Below are 23221 nucleotides of genomic sequence, written 5' to 3'. Positions count from 1 at the left end.
CATTCGAGTGAGCAAATTCTTTAGTCCACATTGAGATTTTCACGAAGAATAATGGATTAGTTTGTCGATAATTAAGGTGTGACGAGAGCTTAATTAATCTTTTATTAGGAGTGTAAAAAAATCACCCTTTTTTGATTTGGCAAAAACTTGTGTGAGACGGTCTCACGTGTCGTATTTGTGAGACGGATATCTTATTTGGGCCATCCATGAAAAAAGTATTATTTTTTATGCTAAGAGTATTACTTTTTATTGTAAATATGGGTAGGGTTGACCCGTCTCACAGATTAGGATCCGTGAGACGGTCTCCTATGAGACATACTCGAGAGATTTATTGCTAAGAGACAAAAAGATCATTCCAAAATCAATCCACAAATTAAAGTTATTATTATTAATAGATATATTGTGAGATGGTCTCATATATTTATATCTTTGAGACGGTTCGACCTGATCTATACATACAATGAAAATTAATTATTTTGACATAAAAAATATTGTTTATCATGAGTTGGGTCGTTAGATATATGTCTCACAAAATTAACTTTGATACTGTTTCACAACATGTTTTGTGTACCATAAATTTTGAAAATGATACAAAAAAACCTACTTAAATAATTAGTCCCATTTATCATCAAACAAATCTTATGAAAACCATGCATTGTAAATTCTATAAAAATAAATCGTTTTTGAAAATTTTTAGGTTAATTGTTTTAAATTTTAGTAAAAAAATGTTTATAAATTTATATTCATCTATATTATTTCAATGTAAGAAGCATCTTATTTTATAAAACCTATTTTTAAAGAGAAAAAAATTGTTGATGCGATTAATTCAAAAGCTTAAAACTATATTAACAACCATATTTTGTTAATAATTATTTCATAAAATCAAATTAATCAATTGAAATTTGGGAAAATTATAGTAAAATATACAAATTGGGTTCTTAGAAAGAAAATTGGTAGAATTAATTTTTTTGTTCTAGAGAAAAACATTATTTTTTTAAGATTTTGTCTCTAAATATTAATGAATAATTACTAACATCTATTAAGTTATATATTTTTAGGTTGTTTTTTTTCATAAATACGTCGAAAAAAATAAAAAATATTATTTTTACTATTATTTCTTGAATAACTATGAAAATATTATATTTTAAAATTTTCAATGAATAATTAAAGACACAAAAGGACAATTAATTTATGAACTTACCAGCGACCAAAGCAGTGAGAGTGAAAATTAAGCAGCAATATGCATAGAAATGCTTCATATTTCTACTATTTAATTATATGTGATTTGGCTTAATTCAACAAATACATTGCATTGCTTTTAATTTATACATACAAGGTTGGTCCAATTTATGGAAAGAAATAACTCAATTATGATTCATTACAATTTCAATTAATATTTTCTTCATTTGTCAAAGTTGTGGACATTAAATTTTTATCATCACAATTTGGATATTTAATTTAGTGCTTAGAATAAGCAAAATTCTCAATGTATTGAAAATCTTGTATAAAATTGAATTACTTCATGTTAATCAAATAGTAGATACTTGTACTATTTTCATATTGGATTTAATCATAGAGGTAAATTACATTAATCTTCCCTCATCTTTCAAGGAATTTGATTTGTATAAAAATATGGATTGGTTAAATATCTATAATATATTGTGTTTTCTATTTTTATCATCTAACCAATCGTCGATGTTAAATATATGACCGAGTGATTGTCACTTTACCAAAAGTTATATCTATTGATAACGGTGCAACTCAAATTTTTCAACCATACAGTAGCGCAAGCAGGGGCGGAGCCAGGATTCAAAATCACCTGGGGCTAGCTCCGTCCTATTTAATAAAATAAATAATTAACTAACAAATTTAAAATAAAAAATATATAAACATTGACTTCATGAAAACATAAAACAAGAGTATTTAATATTTAATACCTTAAAAAACATGGAGCTAAAACACTACTGAAGTTGTGCTCTTCGATTCTTCTTAGAATAAAACTAATTAATTATTAAATCGTTATCAATTTTTTCAACCAAATCTCGTTGGATGTAGATTACCATAGAATCTCTGAAAAACTCTGCTTCCATCTAGTTACGAAGAGTTGTTTTAACAAGTTTCATTGCTGAAAATGCTCGTTCCGTTGTTGATGTAGAAACGGGGATAGTTAAAACAAGACGAATCAACCTGTCAATTAAACAAATATATCAGATTTGATAAATAAGTAAACGACATAGATAAAAATATATAAATCACTTGTCAATCAAAAGCTGAAATATCATCACAAGGCGTGGCCACGCCTTATCCCAGGACCTCTTCTGGTTTGGCTATTCTCTTTCAAACTCGATCTTGGAAACTTCAATTGTGATAAATATCGCCTTTTTAGCTCAACTTTGTTACAAAACCGTAAAAGTTCCTCCTACAATAAAATTACACAAAAACGTGTCAATTAAACATATCGTAGGTTAAAATAACAGGAAATATGAAGATAAAATATTAACTATTACTAGTCTAATTTAATTTAAAATTAAACAGTAGACTATCCCTTGAATCAGACTAAGAAAATTAGCCTCGCATAGTTTGATCTAAAATATCCATGAAAATTAAATAATAATAGAAAATAAAGAGTGCAAACTAATTGTTGGGAGAAAACTTGAGTCTTGCGCCTCCTCTCTTCTCTTCCTCTCGTGAATAGTGATTTAGGTTCCTGACTTATTTGTCTCAATAATCTTCGACATTATTCAGAAATAGTTGATAAATTATGAAATCTTTCATGGCTAGCAATATCATGTTTATAGTGATCCAATTGTATTATCAAATGATGCAAATCTTGTGAATCGAAATCAAGATAATAAAATTTCTCAGCAAATCGATAGATATGATCAACAATAAGAAACTTAAAGTTTTTTTGAGGTTCCAAAGCACAACTAAGTTTAAGAAGTTCAACTGCCTCATCCTTGAATCTATTATTAAGCTCTTCAACTTGAAAATTTATTGCAGCTGTAAATACATCAAATCGATAGTGGTGCTCAACTGTGATTGAATCATTATGTTGACAAGAACGGCCTGTACCAGATTTATAATGAGCTTCCATGTGAGGTATCTCAATGTCATACTTGACACAAACTTCTTTCACATGACTAAGTGGGAGATCAAATCCTTCTTCTCTCAAAGTACGAAGCAAAGTTTTAGTCGTTGAAACATAATCCATTGCACTTAAAATATCTAGAGATTTCTCTTGCAATGCTCGACAAAGCAAATTTGTCATCCCCATTATCTTATGCAGCAAGTGTAATATGAATATGAAATCAAAAGTGTAAAGGCCCTCTAACTTCTTGCTTTAAAATTTGCGGAAAATTAAAAATTTTCTTTTTAAAAGAACTTAAACGGACCTCATTCATAAAATCAACTGGTGAATCAAGTTCAATGTTTCAAAAATGTTGCAGCGGAAGAAAATAATTGTTTGCCAACAATAACAACTTAAAAATATCCAATGACTGATAAAATGTTTGTTTGCGGAATAAAATAAACACTGCTGCACTGAGGTCCTCGGGTGCCACTACTGCCGACCCAAGCTGGCTCACTGGTCCCCGCCCTCGGCCCTAGCCTCATCAGTACCTACAACAATCAAGTCTAGTGAGCCTAAAGACTCAGCATGCATATATCGCAGGTAACGAGTAAAATCTGAAGTAAAATATGCATGGGGTAAAATATCATGTCATGAGGCATACTGAAAATAATCTATAATCATGCTGAAAATAAACTGATCTGAGCAATTATAATACGTGCATAACTGAACTGATAATCACAGTAAAAATATTTGCTCCTTGGAGCCTGTACTGAAATAACTGGTAAAATTTTCTGTTGAGATTATGTTTTACACCTGTGGCCACTGCACTAAGCTGAAACTGGTCGGTAACTGGCTACCGGGGAGGCTGAAACTGAAACTGATCTGACCGGTCACTGGCGACCGGATGGTACCAAACTGAACTGAGCGGTCACTGACGACCGTATAAAATAATACTCCCACATAGTGAATGAACCACAAGCCATATCGCATAAATCTCAAAAATAATCATTTTCTATTTAATGCACGTAAAATAATTAACTGGCATAATGAAAATTCCTGTATATTTTACCAACTGGATTGGATTGGATCGTCCCCAGGCTCGCTGCAACCTAACTGTGCTATGAAAAATATGCAATAGCTTAAACATGACCAACTACGCAATTTACGTTCAAAAGATACGACTATGATGCCTAATGACTTCGCATTTAATCATGACTCCGAACCAACCTGAACCGACATAAAGTCATGATTAAAATACGCTTAAAATACTGAAATAATGCTCCTAAAATGATTAGGGTCGAAATCTAAGTGAAATGGAGGCCAAAACATGAAACGCTCTTTCGAGAGTCAATTTGGCACATCGCACCGTAAATTCTCGTACGACCTCAAAAGTGATCCGAATCACAAACGGTCAAAAACATGACCTTCCTAACTCAATGGGACACTGTCCAGTCCAAGGCCATATGCTAAAAGCCGACCGAGAACTCGAACGAGCCTCCGAACAGAAACAGCAACTTGCTGTAAAATTCCAGCAACTGTACAATCGTGTAACTTGTGTTGTTTTCGAGACTACCGGCCATTGGGGCGTGAACCACCGACCAGATACTCTTACCAACATCCCAAGGAATGATTCGAACCATGACTAAGAGCCCTAGGCCAGTCACAATTCGAATTTTTCCAGCAACCAACCGAGAAGATCCACCGAGAGCACATTTGATGCGCGTGTGGTGTGTTTTGCTTTGATCGATGTCTCGCGTCGTTCCAGTGGCCATTTGATTGACCATGGCACGATCTAGACATATAGGGGCATGGTATGAACCATGGCTAAGGGCTATAGGCCAACCAAGATCCATACCAAGCAACCAAAACCGAAATACATATGCTGAAATGGGAAGGGGCCGAAGGGACATGGGGGCTGTTCTTGCATTTTGATTAAAAACCGATGCACCATGGACCAAGCCACCAAAAGGGCGACTTAGTCACGTCTTAGACATGCTAGGGGAGTGATCTAACCATGGATATAGGCCCTTGGGGCAGCCAAGATCAGATCCTTCCTCCTTGCCATCAAAATTGAAATTTCGAAACTCAAATGGACCAAATGAGAAGTTGCTGTCCACTTCTGAATTTCCAGCAACCAGGGGCTTGAACGAACGGACCAATCTGATCCTAATGCATCCTATTACGTGTATAGATGTCGCCTTGGGAGCCTGGAGTCGAACCAATCACCTGAAACTCACAAACCAAGAAAAACGTGAAGCTTGCCAAGGAATATCAAAAATTCTGCATGTGTTGTTTCAAAATGTTTTGACATGGATCTCGATTTTTTGCTTGAATAAACATGATCATGTACTGAAAAATAAATGATAATATGACTTGATTGAGGTTTGAAAGAATCTAGACATGCCTTGGTTTCGTTTGAATGAAAAACGAAATGAAGAGATGATGCGGCGCTTAGGAGTGGAACGCTTCTCTTTTCTACCTTTCTTGCTCTCGATTATCTTACCTCTCCTCTTACTGAATTCTCACGACTTTCTACCTCTGAAATGCACTCTGAATTTCGAAAAAGGAGAGGGGAGGAAATGGTTAGGGGAGTGAGGGAAGTGGGTGCAAGATAAAGGGGATAATGCAAGACCAAGTCTCTTCTCATTGAATTTTGAATTCTAGTTGCTATCAAATATTGTTTGGAGTATTTTAGGGGTATATGTGGCCGATCAAACAAGGCTAGGATAGGTAGGATAATGATCTTTAATTTAATTAAATGGTGCTAGAAAGATCCAAGAGTCATTTTCCTAATTAAATACAAGAAAGGGTCAAAGGTGAGTTGGCAATTGAATTGTTTGATATCAAATCTACTTGGGGATGAGGTGGCGAATTTCACAATTAAAAATGAAGGTGAAGAAGTTGATTATCTAATAAATTAATAACCTTTAAAAGCCTCACTAATCTTTTAATTCATTTAGTGAATAAAACCCTTAATTAAGTAACTTAAATGAGCTTATTTCTTATTCACCTCAAGTAACTTAAATAATTCTTTAAACTCCCTTTTTAACTTAAATGAACTTACTTGCTAGCTAAAATAAAGTCTGGAAATATTTATCGAATCTTAAATTCTATCTCAAAGCTCCAACTCCAGTCCGGCCTCACTGAATTAACTGAAATGCTAAAAATCAAACTACTGAACTGAAATAATAAAATAATTAACTTCAAAGAAATGCATTTAAAATAATCATGCAATGAAGTCAATTAAATTTAAAATACTAGAATTATGCATGGCTTATACGTAGACTGATTTACGGGATCAAGTGGTACCAAAATTGCTGCCAAGATCTATATAAGTCCAGGAGGTCTTGGGTTCTAATCCTGGGGAAGGCAAAACCTCCAGTGCCTGGGCTGGAGAAGTTCTATGAGTAATGGGTAATGGGACAACCGAGAGGGATACAGCCCAATCGGGAACAGCCCATGTGCATTACAAAAAGACTTCATCGCAATCAATACACCACTAGCTTCACCACGAATGGAATTAGAAGCTCCATCATTCACCATATTTTCTAACACGGTAATCACAGAGCTATACATATCAATCATGCTACAAAGTGAGTCGAAATTAGAACTCCAACGAGTATTTCCAGGTCGTAATAAATTTTCAATTTGATTACATCCTCTACCTGTATCACGTTCACCAGTATTTACCATATGCGCAACTTCAATTCTTTGAGCAAAATGTAACTAACAGTGCCGTTTAGGAGATGCATTAATGAGATTACAAATAATTCAATTTTGAAAAGAATAAACAAATGGATACCTCTTTTTCAGCAGCTGCAGTAATGCTAGTTGAAGTTGGTGAGCAAAACAATGTACATAATATGCACACGAGCAATCTTTCAAGAAAAGAGCCTGCAATCCATTCCAAGAACCGCGCATATTGCTAGCACCATCATATCCCTGTCCACGCATGTTGTGGATATGCAAGTCATAACGACCAAGTGCATCAGATATTTCTTTCTTAAGTGTTGCAGCAGTTGTATCTGTCACGTGTACAATGGCAAAGAACCGCTCTCGTAAAAAGCCTTCAGTATCCACAAATCTTAATACAATAGCCATACAACTAAAATGCAAAATTTTGCATCCCCAATTTCTTTACAAATCTTGGCTCTCACTTGGTTGGAAATGATATTAAAGACATCTTTCTGAATATCTGGTGAAGTATACTTTGCATTCTTAAGAGCTTTCTCTAAGACGATGTCCCCAATACTCTTATTTATTTTTCCTATAAAATTTATCATCTCGATAAAATTTCCACGATTATTGAGATTCATCTTGCCCTTTAAATGCGCATGCTTGCAAAGTGAGCCATCGAATGCTTTCAATAGTTGCTGTAAGCCGCAATCTGTTCTTCTGTTTTTCTTCTGAAGATTGTGCATTTATCACTTTGTCAATATGACGAGATATATTCATCAAATTAGCAAGATATTCCACATCATTGTTATGTGGTGAAGTATTGCATCCTATATGCATCAAAAATGCGCATCTATCGCCATCATTAGCTCGCTTCCAATATTTGAATCTATCAATTGTAAATACAAGATTACGAGGATGCTTATGTTCAAACAAGAAGCACGAAAAACAAAATGCATCATCTTTCAAAGGAGAGTACTCTAACCAAGTAAATTTTTGGAACCAATGACTTTGAAATCGTCGATTTTGACTTATAAATTTGGTCGGTGGATACTCTTTCTTAATTGGTTGATATGGCCCCATCTTGATATAAGCTCGTCTAATTTCATCCATTTGATTAAGAAGATATTTTCATATCGGAGTACGTAATGTTGGATCAGGTTCAAGAGAACTCACATCAACATCAATTCTAGGAGATTTGTTAAGATGTTGATCACTGGGATTTGAGACGTCAATATTGGATGGAGAATAGTCCCTGACTTGCCGATGTCTGCTCTTTTTGTTTAAAAAATGAGTCGATGGTTTTCTTTTTCTTCATTATTGAGTTTCTTTTCTCCTTGTGCCGTCTACACCATAAAATATCACATTAGTTTAACTTATGGATAACTGAATCAAATCAACATTACCAACACTAAATAATTGTTACTTTAATCCAATAAATCTCGAACAATTATAATTATTTCAAAACAATTCCGAAGTTAACATTTGATAATCTTAAGGCATAATATATTTAAATATAAAAAATTGACAGCCTTATAAGTTTGAAAATCTCATTTACATAATTCTGAATTTTTCAAAAATTTCTATGAAATTCCATAAATTCGCTAAGTTCGAAAATCTCATTAACATAATTCTGAATTTTTCGAAAATTCCTGTGAAATTCCATAAATTCGCATTTATATTTTCTATAGCATCTAAACATCCAAACAATAAATAATTAACACTAAAAATCACAGTCCCCAATATAAAATTTGGAAATTCGAAATACGCTCAAATAAATTCCAAAAAATTATCAATACAATCAGTCGACTCAAATATAGTATCTACAATCAGCAATTTCGTATATATCAATTATCGGAATTCAAAAAACTAAAATATCCAAATTTCGAAACACTAAAATATGAAATTACCTTTAAATTCGAAATCTAACTAAGAACAACAAAAAGAAGCTGTAGAAAGTCTATCACTAAGATTTCCTCGTGATTTCCGGTGAAAACGACGACTGATGGGCGAAGGCTGATTTCAAGACGACAAGAAACTTAGAAAAATTGGTATAAAAAGAAAGCTTTTGACGCGGGCTTTCTGAATCTACAATCGATTTTGAAAACTGACGATCGATGATGAAGTTACGGTCATTTTAAGTAATGAAAATTGTGATGGTTTGAGAGAGAAGAATTGACGCAGCAGACAAGCGAAAGAGAGAGAAAAAATATATTGGACTTTGGGCTAATCAACAAAATTTTTAAAATTAACATATTTATTTTTTAAAAAAAATTAGGTGGGGCTGGAGCCCAACCCAGCCCCATATATACTTCTGCCACTGAGCGCAAGTGTTTCGATTGTTCTTCTCATCAGAAACAATTATTGCAACTCAATATTGTCACTCTGCTATAAATGAAAATTGAACTCGTGATTTAGTCATGATAATAGGATCGAAGCTTGTCGTTTTACCAAAAATTATAGATGGTGGTAACAGTGTAACTCAAATTTTTTATCGTACAACAACTCAAGCGTCTCATTTCGATTGCTAAACCCAGCAAAGACAATTACTGCATCCAGTATTAAGCCTTACTCATGTTATCATGTAACTTTTCTTTTCTTTTTTTTGGTTTTTAGTTGCATATCGTCTGAGTGCTGATGTGATGTTGAAACATATTAATGTGGCACAAAAAAATCGCTGATATGTCCGACTCGTATAAGAATTATGGCAAAAAAAGACTATAAACCAACAAAAAGAAAAATTATAAGTCACTGAATTTTGACAATGTTAAGAAGAAAAAATAGTAAACAAAACATAGTTGACTAAATTGACTATTTTTCATATTATAATAACAATTTGTGTCATTATCCAAAATCTCAATTTACTATAATTTATTGCACAAATATCAAAATTTGGTTTAAATAACATTTTATATCATTATATTCGTGTCACATGTCGATATAATAAGATTTTATTGGTTTAATACGTATAATTTTATATAGGTTTGATATGCTACATTTATCATGAGTATCTATGTGAGATCGGTGATGTGATATTCACTTATTAGATATATAATTTTGATATAATTCATTACACCTAACATGTGAATTTCATCTCAGCCGTGTTCACATAGGTATATAGTGAATGTACAATTGATCAAAATTGTACTTTAAATATATATTCAATTTATTTCGAAGAAATCAATTATTTTCAAATTTTAGTTACTATTTCAATTTCTTGACAAGTAACTTTCATTTGCATGTAAATGATTTTAATATCTTGATTTATGGCTTTAATTTTTATTAATCTTTTGACAATATTTATAGCTCCAAATTGGGTTAATGGGCTTAATGATATACTGAAATTAGCTTAGTTATTATTTATAATTTCTAAATTGTTTTTGCTACACCTATCGACCCTTATTTCCGACATAATGAAATTAGCTTGAACTTTTTTTCATCGAGCTAATTTGATGATTCATGACTAACTCTATACATACAAAGATTAAAAAAAATATCTCCATACGAACGAAAGGGTATTTATTTTTTAACATCGGTCAATTATTTTTTTAAGAAAATGACCTCTTCAAGTATATTTCGAAAACACTTGAGGAGTTCATTTTCTTAAAAAAAGAGTTGATCGAGGTTATTTAACCAATTTCCCCGACGAATGTGCAAACTCATAAAAAGAAGAAATTATATTCATTCAAACAACAATTGACCAAATCAGACGTAGAAAAACTATGTACATTGCCAAAGAAACATGTGTAACCTTTCCTCTAATCAACTCATCTTCCTTCAAGATCTTCAACAAAACAGAAGCAAGTTCAACATCAGCGACATGTTTTTCGCCGCCGATCCATCACCCTCATTGATGCTCATCAAAATCTGTAGGAACGCTCTCGTTATCAGTCAGATTGTTATGATTTTCAGGACAAATATTATCAATAGGTCCGTATAGTCATAAGATAGCCTCCGGAACTCGAATATTGGTAGTCTGAATCTTGGTTGCTTGTAAGAAGAGTTGTTGAGGAATGTCCATTGTATGTAAGCTTGATCTTGGGTCAGGTTGGGACAATGCTAAAGATCCCGTCAGGGATAACAATGGTTCTAGTAGAAAGGTTTGATTTTCGCTTCTTCGCTTGTTTCGAGTCGTCATTTCATCTAGCAGAGCGTTACTCGTCTCGATTCCTGCTAGATATGCAACATAATTAAGGTAATATATCTATATCTACAACTATATATGTATTTGTGTGTGTGTGTGCGCGCGCGTATACATGAATAGTTCACCTGCAAGGTAAGCCCCATGCACGTAGCCATTAAACTTCTCGCTCGTATGCTCGCCGGTGAAAAATATCCGACCCACCGGACACTGAAACAATATTATATGCATAATGCATTACAAAATCAATGGAGGAAAACATGCCATCTTAAAACTGACAGGTAAACACAAGCTACAAACCTTAATGTCATCGACAATTTGATTATCGACGTAAATCGGGTAGTTGCTATAGCTTCCTCTCTGAAAACGGTTGTTCCACCAGCGAGGGACGAGTATATCGGTTGCATCCGGGATGTTTGGACCAAACATGTTTCTCAGCACTTCCATGGCCTCCTTCATCGTCTCTTGATCGGATTGTGCTTCGATCCGTTTTGATTCTCCGTTTGTCAAAGTCACGACGAGGATGCTGCATCCGGGGTACGCATTCTCCATGTGCTGATAAAATAACGGTAGCTAATCGTTAAAAATATCATGCAATCATAAGAAATAAAAGTGTTGCAAACTAAGTTAGCGAGGTAAATCACACTGAGCAAGTTTCGTGTTACAAAAATCGTCTGATAAAGTGTTAGTAGGGGAATCAAACTCCTCACCAAATGTTCACATATTTCATAAACTCAGACACTTTCTCGGGGCAATCAATGGTTTATTTCGAATACTTGAGTTTCTAAAGGCTAAATTTTCCTCACAAACGAGAAAAAAATATATTAAATTTTCCTATGATTCTGATTTATATGTTGTCAAATTTGAGTTTTAATTTTTTTAATTTCGTAATTTTAGTCATTTTATTTGATATGACGCCGACACGACAATATCATCACATCGTGCTTAATATTGAGCAGATAGAGGAGAGCCAGCCATAATTAGACTAACTAATAAACTAATAATGCAAACATAAGAAAATAATAAATAAATAAATAAAATTTTACCTGCCAAAACGTGTAGTATCCTCTTCATCGTGGGCGTAGATAAAGAATTCTTTGCCAGGACCGAGGGCCAAAATTTGCTAGGATTTAGGAACACCTTTGTGTACCCATAAGTCTCCAACTTGCATGGCTTCTGTTTTCCATCTCGTCACATTTAGATTATATACATACAGATATTTTTTATTGAAAAAACTTGTACTCCGATTACGAACAAAAAAAAAAAAAAACAAACAAACACCGTATTGGATTCGCATGTTGAATTAAAACAGATCACGACACCAAAAGTAGTTATTTTAAGTGATCAACTTATAATATAAGATAAATAAACGTGTTGGCAATTTTTTGTCCACCCCTATAAAAAAATAACGCAATAAGCGAAAGAACCATAAAATGGCGTCGATGGTTACATCTATCAGAAGCGTTTACCAATTCACTCATACTCACATAATATGGAACGTGGATTTCACCTATCAATATTAGTGTTGTAAGTTGCACCAATTTATTAGACTAGGTTTCCAAATCCAGTGGGGCCATGAGTAAGAACAATACAATAATTAATTATTTTTTAAATTTCATTTTAAACATTAGTGCTGATTATAATGTTAAGTTCAAGATTATGACATGTACATGTTCAATGCATGTTAGGAAAATTGCAATAATTAATTTTAAAATATAATTTGAAATAAAATATTTTGGGAATAGGCTTACGGGGAGAGGTGGTGAGATTTTGATGAGTTGGCTTTGGAGAACACCGATGCTGACGGATAACATCGCGTAGTCGGCTTTGTAAATGGAACCGTCCTCGGTCCTCAGCACGACGCCGTTTTTAGAGTGATGCAACTCCCGGACCACCTGAACCGAATTCCATCGAACCAATCACTATTTTCTTGATTTATAGACATCGAATAAATCCAAGAAATGTTAATATATTATATAACAAATTAGTAAAAAAGACAATTTTTTTTTTTTATAATTTGTAACAAATTCAAACAAAAAAATTTATTTTAACACGTTTTCTTTTCTATCCACCAATTTTACAAGACAAAATTTAACCAAATTGGAGAAATTTTTGACGTACAATGTTTCCTAAAATAAGCTTCTCCTCAAGATAAACGCAAAGGTTTCTTTAACAATCACATCAAAATATAAATTTACTTCAATTTTTTTTTATAGATTTCATAAATTATTATTTTTTTGGTCCACTGACTTGTCTGATATCACGTTTTACTTTATTAACTTGTCCATTAATTTGTCTTGATACATTAACTTTTAATTTCCGTCTGTTTTAATTCATTTTATAATGTGATGTCAGACATATATCATTTTACGATACTACAATATTAGCAACATACACAAAAGTACACAAATAATTTGAATATTTTGTTTGGTTCCCATATGATATAGATTCATTAAAAATGGACCAAATCCACATAATAAAACAAACATATACCACACGACTAACCAGTTTAATTATATTCTTGGAATTTGATCCAAATATATATATTTTTATTAAAAATCTTATGATTAAATTAAACAACATATATAATAATAAAATAAAATAATATGTTTGACATAAAAAGTTATAAACTAACCTTATTTAGTTTTAACCGATCGTCCAAAATTTTACCGTCCGAGGTAAAAAGAAAGGTCTCAGCCATTTTATATAGCAAAGACTCGTATCCTCTTTCATCTGCCACCAGAAATTCCCTCTCACCAAAATCTACGAACGTCGAAATTGGTTCCACCTCTATAAATATATATATATATATATATATATATATATATATATATATATATATTAAAAAATTAAAATGGTAACTACGATGTAATAATTATAATTGTCCATGTTAAACAGAATAATCGAAACATAATATTTGAACCGTTATACGTGATTATCATCTATATATTCATATTATTTACTATTTAATTATTAAAAAAATGAAAGTAAAAATCATAAAATATTGACCTGCCATTTCAAAGTCATGCAGAATGAAGTCAATTGCCAGCTCTATTGGAGTCTTTGGAACTCTGTCACATTACAATTTTTATTTAAAAAAAAAAATTGGACCGATATATCGAGTGTTCGAGTTGATAGAACAATAAATACGTACGAAACTAAATAATCACGAGTTCGAATTTAGAGAAAAATTACAAATAAATGCTTACGATGCGGTGTCGTCGTAATCTTGATTGGCTTTTTCGTAGTGTAGCTTCTGAATTGCAGCATTCACCGCCTTCTTGTATGAGTCTGCCGCAATACAGCTTGGAAATATTTTCCCCCTAAACCAATATTTAGTATAAATTCAATAATTAAGGAATGGCATATATATATATATGTGGATCTTGTGAGACGGTCTCACGAGTTTTTATTCGTAAGACGTGTCAATCATGTTGATATTTACAATAAAAATTAATATTTTTGACATAAAAGTAATATTTTTCATTAATGACATAAATATAAAATATTTCTCACAAAATTGACTCATGAAACCGTCTCACGTACATGTACACATTAAATGGAGGGATATCAGTTTACTATGCGTGCATGTATCGTGTGTAAATGAATATTGATAAATATTAATTTAAATGATTGTGATAAACTGGTTTAATAAAAGTGCATGCATGTGTAAATATATTTTAAATTTTTATTTTTTTAAAAATAAAATTTCGTTCACCTAATTTGGAATTAATTTAAATAATGATAATTACCTATTATCGTAGATATTGTATCGAGCGTTGCTGTAATCAGGAGAAGCAGGTGCGGAGGTTGAGCTGGCGAGCGAGATCCCACACTGGGTTCGACTGTTTCCCGCCGACGCCGGATATCCATCCGGCTCCGAGCTCAACCGTAACGCCTCCAAAATCCTCCTTATTCAGCCGGCCCGCCTATCCTGTCCGACGCCTCCAGTATAACCACGTCCTCCACCCCATTCTCCGCCAGCACCTTCGCCGCCGTCATCCCTACGTAGAACGTACACCCGCACATGCAAATCATTAATCAGAATCAAGAATGTCTGGGCATCAAGGAATTGAACAACTGGGAATTATGTACCTGAAATTCCGGCTCCGACGATGATAACAGAGCATCTATTCGAGTTATCCATGAAAAAATGTGATGAATGTAAATGGATGGATAATTGATGAAGAAGACGGGGAGAGATTTGGGCAGGAAATAATGGGCAGAGGCGAGGCTATATATAGAGGAATCCATGGCATTTCATGTATCTTCTTGGTTTTGGACTCTTTCCGACGTCTTTCCTGTTTTGCTTATGCACAAAAATAAATTGGCCACCGTCACGTCTTAGTCGGTTGATAATGGGTAATTGTTTTTGGAGTTTAGATAATTTTAAAGTAAAACCATCAAGATTTATATTGAAAATATTGTAATTATGTTCCCTTTAAGATTGTCTTAAAGTAAGTTTTGTGATATATATCGTCTATCTGATCTGATCTATAAAAATAAAAAAATATTATTTTTCACCTCATATATAGCCCAGATTGATTGTATTATGGATATAAATACGTGAGTTTGTCTCGTATAAAACCCACTCAATTATGCTATTATAGTTTGTAATTATTGTGTGGATACTAAGTGAATTTTATAATAAAAATATGATGCAACTATATAAAATATGTCGATTATTTGTATAAATTTGTGTGTTTATTTTCAAAAAGTGATGAAATGTGGTAGTTGTGGATAAATTATAAATATATGAAAATAGGTTTTCGAAGTAATTTTTATTATATGAAAAAAAATTACTTTTTGAGGTTGATAGGTATTTTTATACTTGATAATATTGTAATTTTAGTCATGCAAATCAACATGTTTTGAGTTTTAATTTGGTAACTTATCAGTGTTTAGTTTTCATCTAACAACTTAAATTACGTTTCGATCAATGGATTTCAAATATATTTCAAATGATTTTTTGTTTTTGTTTTAGATAAACTAAATTATAAACTTCAATTCTTCCATGTTGTTTATGTATTGTTTCGTGTTAATTATAATGGATTTAAAGTTCACTAAATAATAGAGGAAATTGAAATCAATTTTACTTTGTGTATATAATGTGTAATAAGTAAGTTATGGATTTATGATTTCATATAGATGTTTAATTGTTAGTAATAAAAATATAATCGAAATACATAGAATTCAAATATATTCATCCAGATACAACCTTATATATATATACACACTTTTTGGTCTTTTTTTCGCCGGAAGTGACTAAATCAATAAATATTGTTTATTGGCATCAAAGTTCTCTTGGAGAAACTCTATGTAAAAACAAAGACAAACAACAAGTATTTTTCCTCTAATTTTGAAATATTAAGTGTTATTTTGTTTTATTTTTCTCATTCATTTATGTTTAGGTTTATTTTAATGTGTGTAATTTTGTTGTCGCTAAACATAAGAGAACATCAATATCAGATAAATAATATTTGATGAGTTTAATTACTTCTAGCAAAGAAGAAGGACCAAAATAAAAAAAAAATATTCAATTTATTTGATGAAAACCAAACATTGACAAGTTACAACACTAAAACTCAAAACGTGCCAACATACATTGATAAAAGTGCAATATTCTCTTTAGATAATATATGTTATCAAATTTCTTACTTGAGCATGTATCTTTCAAATTTTGATAATTTTCGTCATTTTTCATCAGAAAGTTTATGTAGAAACATGTCAACAACACGTCAATGTCATGTCAAGAAAAAACTAAAATTATCACGATTTCGATTTGGAATTGGATTCACGATTCCAAAATAAACATGGTAGGGTTTATCGTCACCACTTGGCCCTTCTTGCTATATTGCTTGTGTTTTACATGTGTTCGCTTTTCTCATAATATGGATTTGAATCATATACAGTGTTGAAAACACAGCACCAAGTGTTGTGCATTTTTTATACGAGATGATCACATGATCATCTCGTTTAATCTGATAACTTTTTAAATTTATCTGATATGGTGTGATGTCTACAAGATGATCACGTGATCATCTCGTGTAAAAAGTGCACAACACCAAATGATGTGTTTTCAACATATTAGAGGATCCAAATCCCTTGTAATACTATTCATATGCATGTTTTTATCATTTCATAGTCTTAATTACAAATTATTTTTCATGTTTACATAGTTTATAATCTATTAATTTCCACAAATTTTATCAATTGTTTTTGGATATTATTAATCTATTGTTATTATTATTTATTATATATTTATAAATTTATGGCTAAATATTATATATACTACCGCTTTAGTTATTAAATACCATATTTAATTTAATATAAATTCGAGTCGGGCAATATATAATGGATTATTGACTAATAAAAAATTAATTAAAAATTTAGAAAAAAAAATAGTGAAGATATATATACCGTCTTTTTGAGTACCGTATTTACGAAAGGAAATGAGAAAAATATTAAGAAAATTTTAAAGCTCAATTGGGCTCGAAATTGTTGGGTTTGGCCCAATATTTTCTTCCGGCCCATTACCATAGCCTTTTCCCTTCCTTCACATATGGGCTGTAGGGCTTTAATAAGTTATTCTTCCTGTTATTAAAGCAGCAGCCGATCCTTTCCTTTCTCCCCAAGAGAGTGAGCAGCGTGAGATTTATGAGAGGCAGTAGCTTGACAGCGCCGTTCTCGTCATTCTTCTTCCAAACGTAGTGTTCTTTGCTAGGTGCTTGTGAGCTATTCTATTCATCTTCTCTTCTCCTTTTTCCTCTCTATTTCTTAAGTGATATTAGAGTGAGTGTGTGAGATCGGAAACTCCCTCGGCTCGTTGCACTGTCTCGATCAGTGCATTTTCGGCTCTTGTTTGAGTGTTGCCTACTGTGTGTAGAGTAATCGGGGATTTGATAGGGAAACCTTTTGTGGTCTTCACCTTGGTTCACTGCGCATTTGGAGAGGCCGTATCAGTTTGTCTGAGCCTCGTTCAATTGCATATATCATAGCTATATATACATGATGTTGTATTTTTGTTGCTAGTTGGTTGCAGGTTGCTACGGAAGAAAAAGGCACGAGCTAGACGATCGATACTCAACAGTGGTATCAGAGCCATTGGTTGCTGCCCGTTGCCCGCCCTGCTGCCCGCTGCCCGCTGCCCGCCTTGCTGCCCGCCGTGCGCCTTGCTGCCCGCCGCACCGTCGTCTTCGGTTCGTTGGAATTTGAAACTCTTACTTAGAGTTTTGCTCTGGTATATTGGCTGGAACCTCTTTTACTGCATTTAGTAGCGTAACCGCTTGCCGCAGATTTATGTGCTGGAATTTGCTGCTGGTAGAACTCTAGGTTTTATGTGCTTGTTGTGTTTCCATTTTCGTGGCGAAAAGTTGCTTCCGCTGTGTTCGCTTTGATCTTGGTGATTTAAATTTTCTCTGTGTGAAAATTTGTTGTTTTTTTTTTATCAACTATTGTGTTTTTTGAAAATTTCTATGACTGGATATCATCTCGAACCTTTTAACGGAAAAACGGATTTTTCAATATGGCAGCAGAAAATGAAAGGTATTTTGGTACAACAAAGAGTTTTCAAAGCGATAGACTTGTCATATTCTGCTGCTGAAACTCCTGAGAAAATTGCTTAAATGGATGAGTTTGCCTATTCGTCTATAATTTTGAACTTGTCTGACTCTGTGCTAAGAAAAGTTGGTAAACTGAAATCGGCTAAGGAACTCTGGGAAAAATTAGAAGAACTTTATACTGAAACTTCGTTGCCTAGTAAATTGTTTTTGCTTGAGAAATTTTTCCGGTTCAAACTTGATTTAAACAAGGACATCGATGAGAACCTTTATGTGTTTACCAAATTAGTGCAAGACATTAAGCAAACAGGAGATAAGAATATTGATGATTAAACCCCTATTGTTCTTTTAAATGCAATACCTGATTCTTACAGTGATGTTAAATCTGCTATTAAGTATGGTAGAGATCAGGTAAGTTTAGAAACTGTTGTGAACGGTCTGAAAAGCAAAGAGATAGATTTAAAAACAAATAAGGGTGGTAATAATTCTGGTGAGGTTATGTTTGTTAGAGGAAGGTCTCAACATAGATTTCAAAATCAAAAACCTTCAAACAACCATAACCAAGCGTTCGTTAAAAATAGAGGTAAGAGTAAGGCAAGATCCAAGTCGAGACCCAAGAATAGAAAATGCTATAATTGTGGTGAAACTGGTCATTACATTAAAGATTGCTCTAGGCCTAAGCAAAATAAAAACCAAGATTTTAAAAATCAGCATGATGATCATGCTAATATGGCTTCTGGTAGTGAGAACTTGGGTGACATTTTTATGGTGACTGAGATATGTGATGTGTCTATTGTGAATTCTGTGCATTCAAATTCTGTGTGTGAAAATGAATGGTTAGTTGATTCTGCATGCACTTTCCATATGTCCCCATTCAAAAATCTGTTTTCTAGTTATAAAGAAGTGAAGCATGGGTTTGTTTCAATGGCAAATCAAAAATTGTGTCAAGTTGCTGGTCTTGGTGATGTCTCTTTGAAATTTGATTCTGGTTATGTGTTAACTTTGAAAAATGTAAGGCATGTTCCCGATTTATGTCATAATTTGATTTCTTGTGCTGCATTGGAAGATGATGATTTACAGGGTAGATGGGGAAATGGGGTTATGAAAATCATGAAAGGGTCTTTGGTGATTTTTAAAGCTGTTAAAAAGAAAAACTTGTATGTTTGCTATGCTGAATCTGAATCTTGTGTACAAAATTCTGTGAATGCTGTCTTAAGTGACAAAACTGATTTGTGGCATAAAAGATTAGGTCACATGAGTTCTAAAGGTCTTGAAATTTTGCACAAAGATGGTTATTTTAGTAGTGACAAATTGTCCTGTATGCCATTTTGTGATTCATGTGTTCTTGGTAAACAGTCTAGAGTGAAGTTTTCCAATTCCCCTGTTCCCAAACAATCTGTTACTTCTGAAATACTTGAGTATTTGCATGCTGATGTTTGGGGTCCTGCGAGTGTGCCCACACAAGGTGGAAATCGGTATTTTCTATCTGTCATTGATGATTTTTCAAGAAAAGTTTGGGTGTTTTTAATGAAAAACAAATCTGATGTTTTTGAAAAGTTTAAAAACTGGAAAACTTTGATTGAAAATCAAACCGGTAAGAAAATTAAAATTCTAAGAACTGATAATGGTCTTGAATTTTGTAATCAATTGTTTGATAATTTGTGTGCTGAATCTGGTATTCAAAGACATAGAACAGTCCCTTATACACCTCAGCAAAATGGTGTCGCTGAGCGTATGAATAGAACTTTACTTGAAAGGGTGAGGTGTATGCTTGCAAGTTCTGGTCTTTCAAAAAAGTTCTGGGGTGAAGCTGTTTGTACTGCTGCTTATTTGATAAATAGGTCTCCTTCTGTGCCTTTGAATGGTAAATGTCCAGACTCTGTGTGGTCTGGTACTCAAATTAATTTATCAAACTTGAAAGTTTTTGGTTGTTCTGCTTTTGTGCATCAGAAAAATGACAAACTTGAACCTAGATCTGTGAAATGTGTTTTTCTTGGCTATCCTGATGGGGTTAAGGGTTATAGATTATGGGTAAGGGAACAACCTGGTTTTAAAGTGTTAATCAGTAGGGATGTTGTTTTCAATGAGTCTGAATTTCCCTGTTTATCTGTTCCTTTACCTACTCCTGAACCTGCCACTGCTCCAAACAAGGTGGAGCATTTACTTGGTCCAAGTCATGATTCTGAAAATGTGCAGAATGTTCCTGATGTGAATATTTTACCTGAAAATCTGTCTGAATCTGTTTTTAATAATCAAGGTGATGCTGATGTGCATGAAGAAATTGCTTGAAAATATTCCTGAAACTGATCTTAGTGATTTGAATGATTATCAATTGGCTAGGAATAGATCTAAAAGAAATATTAGGCAGCCACAACGATTTGATGATTTTCATATGACTTCTCATGCATTTAGTGTGTTTGAATCGATTGATAATGTTGAACCTAATTCATATGAAGAAGCTTTAAAATCTGAAAACTTCTGTGCAATGGTTAAATGCGATGAATGAAGAAATTAATTCGCTGCATGTTAACAACACTTGGATTCTTGTACCTAAACCTGAAAATTGTTCTGTTGTGGACTGTAAGTGGTTATTTAAGGTCAAGAATGAATGTGAATCTGTCAAATTTAAAGCTAGGTTAGTGGCTAAGGGATTTACTCAAAAGGAAGGGATAGATTATACTGAAATATTTGCTCCTGTTGTAAAGTTTACTACTGTGAGAATTATGATTGCCCTTGTTGCTCAGTTTGATTGGGAGTTGAAACAATTAGATGTTAAAACTGCTTTTTTACATGGTGAACTTGATGAAAAATTTGTATGAGGCAACCTGATGGTTTTGTTGATTCTAAGTATCCTGATCATGTTTGTTTGCTAAAGAAATCTTTGTATGGATTAAAGCAATCTCCTAGACAATGGAACAAAAAGTTTGATGAATGCATGCTCTCTATGAATTTTACTAGAAGTAATTATGATCATTGCTTGTATTTCAAACAAAATGCTAAAGTTCCTGTTTTCTTGCTTATCTATGTAGATGATATGCTATTGATTAGTTCTTGTGTGAAAACCATTGATCATGTTAAAAATTGCTTAAGTGCTAAATTTGATATGAAATTCTTAGGAGATGCTAAACGTATTCTTGGCATGAACATTTATAGAGATAGAAAACGTTCTGTCATTTTGTTGAATCAGGATACTTATGTTAAGAAAGTTTTGAGTAAATTTTCTATGTTAAATGCAAAACCAGTCAATGTGCCTTTAGCTGGTCATTTTGTTCTAAGTAAAGAGCAATCCCCTAAAACTGATTTTGATGTTAAAAACATGAAGAATGTGCCATATTCAAATGCTATAGGTTCTGTCATGTATTTAATGGTTAGCACAAGGCCCGATATTGCATATTCTGTGAGTTGTTTGAGTCGGTATATGTCTAATACTGGTGTTTACCATTGGTAAGCTGTCAAATGGCTTTTGAGATATCTGAATGGTTCTGTAAAGTATGGTTTAAAATTTTCAAAGTCTGATGTTGGTGTTAAATTGATTGGATATGTGGATTCTAACTATGCAAATGATAGGGACAATAGAAAATCAACAACTTCTTATGTGTTTACATTGTGTGGTGCTTGTATTAGCTGGAAATCTCAATTACAACACATAGTTGCTCTTTCAACCACTGAATCTGAGTATGTTGCTGTCACTGAAGCTTTAAAAGAAGCTATTTGGTTGAAAGGTCTTATTTTTTAAATTGGTTTTCTTGAAGGTGAAGTTGTAGTATTTTCTGATAGTCAGTCTGGTATACAACTGTGTAAGAATCCTGTTTTTCATGATAGAACTAAACATTTTGATGTTAGATTCCACTACATTCGTGATGTGGTTGCTAAAGGCATAGTCTATCTTGAAAAAATCCCTTCTCAATTCAATCCTGCTGATATGGGAACTAAGTGTTTGTCTGTTGAAAAATTTATATCTTGTCTGAAAATTTTAAATTTTGATACTTCTGACTGATGTGTTCGGTTTATGTTCTTTTAGTGTAGCTTACTTAGTGTTTGCTACATATTGTTACTTGTACTAACTTTGTGTTTTTCTGCAAGTGGGGCGATGATGATGGCTGTAGGTGACTCTCCTAACCAGTTGAACCGGTGTTGGACCAAAAGGTGGAGAAATGTTGGGTTTGGCCCAATATTTTCTTCCGGCCCATTACCATAGCCTTTTCCCTTCCTTCACATATGGGCTGTAGGGCTTTAATAAGTTATTCTTCCTCTTATTAAAGCAGCAGCCGATCGTTTCCTTTCTCCCCAAGAGAGTGAGCAGCGTGAGATTTATGAGAGGCAGTAGCTTGACAGCGCCGTTCTCGTCATTCTTCTTCCAAACGTAGTGTTCTTTGCTAGGTGCTTGTGAGCTATTCTATTCATCTTCTCTTCTCCTTTTTCCTCTCTATTTCTTAAGTGATATTAGAGTGAGTGTGTGAGATCGGAAACTCCCTCGGCTCGTTGCACTGTCTCGATCAGTGCATTTTCGGCTCTTGTTTGAGTGTTGCCTACTGTGTGTAGAGTAATCGGGGATTTGATAGGGAAACCTTTTGTGGTCTTCACCTTGGTTCACTGCGCATTTGGAGAGGCCGTATCAGTTTGTCTGAGCCTCGTTCAATTGCATATATCATAGCTATATATACATGCTGCTGTATTTTTGTTGCTAGTTGGTTGCAGGTTGCTACGGAAGAAAAAGGCACGAGCTAGACGATCGATACTCAACAGAAATATATATGTTCGAATTTTAAAATTATG

General features: G+C 33.4%; 1 protein-coding gene and 1 pseudogene across 1 annotated transcript; both read right to left on the bottom strand.

Moving 5' to 3' along the window:
• Nucleotides 1-6841: 6841 nt before the first annotated feature.
• LOC140815407 (uncharacterized) lies at nt 6842-7858 on the bottom strand. The gene is made up of 2 exons (XM_073174527.1): nt 7392-7858; nt 6842-7175 (listed from the first exon to the last, which is right to left on the bottom strand). Exons 1-2 carry the CDS (start codon nt 7856-7858, stop codon nt 6842-6844), a joined length of 801 nt encoding a protein of 266 aa, XP_073030628.1.
• Nucleotides 7859-10407: 2549 nt separating this feature from the next.
• On the bottom strand, nt 10408-15172 carry LOC140814245 (polyamine oxidase 1-like; annotated as a pseudogene).
• Between the last annotated feature and the right edge of the window lie 8049 nt (nt 15173-23221).

This window comes from Primulina eburnea, chromosome 15, assembly GCF_022965805.1.
Source record: "Primulina eburnea isolate SZY01 chromosome 15, ASM2296580v1, whole genome shotgun sequence".
Taxonomy (NCBI): Eukaryota; Viridiplantae; Streptophyta; class Magnoliopsida; order Lamiales; family Gesneriaceae; genus Primulina; species Primulina eburnea.
Note: the sequence above shows the minus strand (reverse complement) of the source record. Positions and strands in the feature narration are given on the sequence as shown.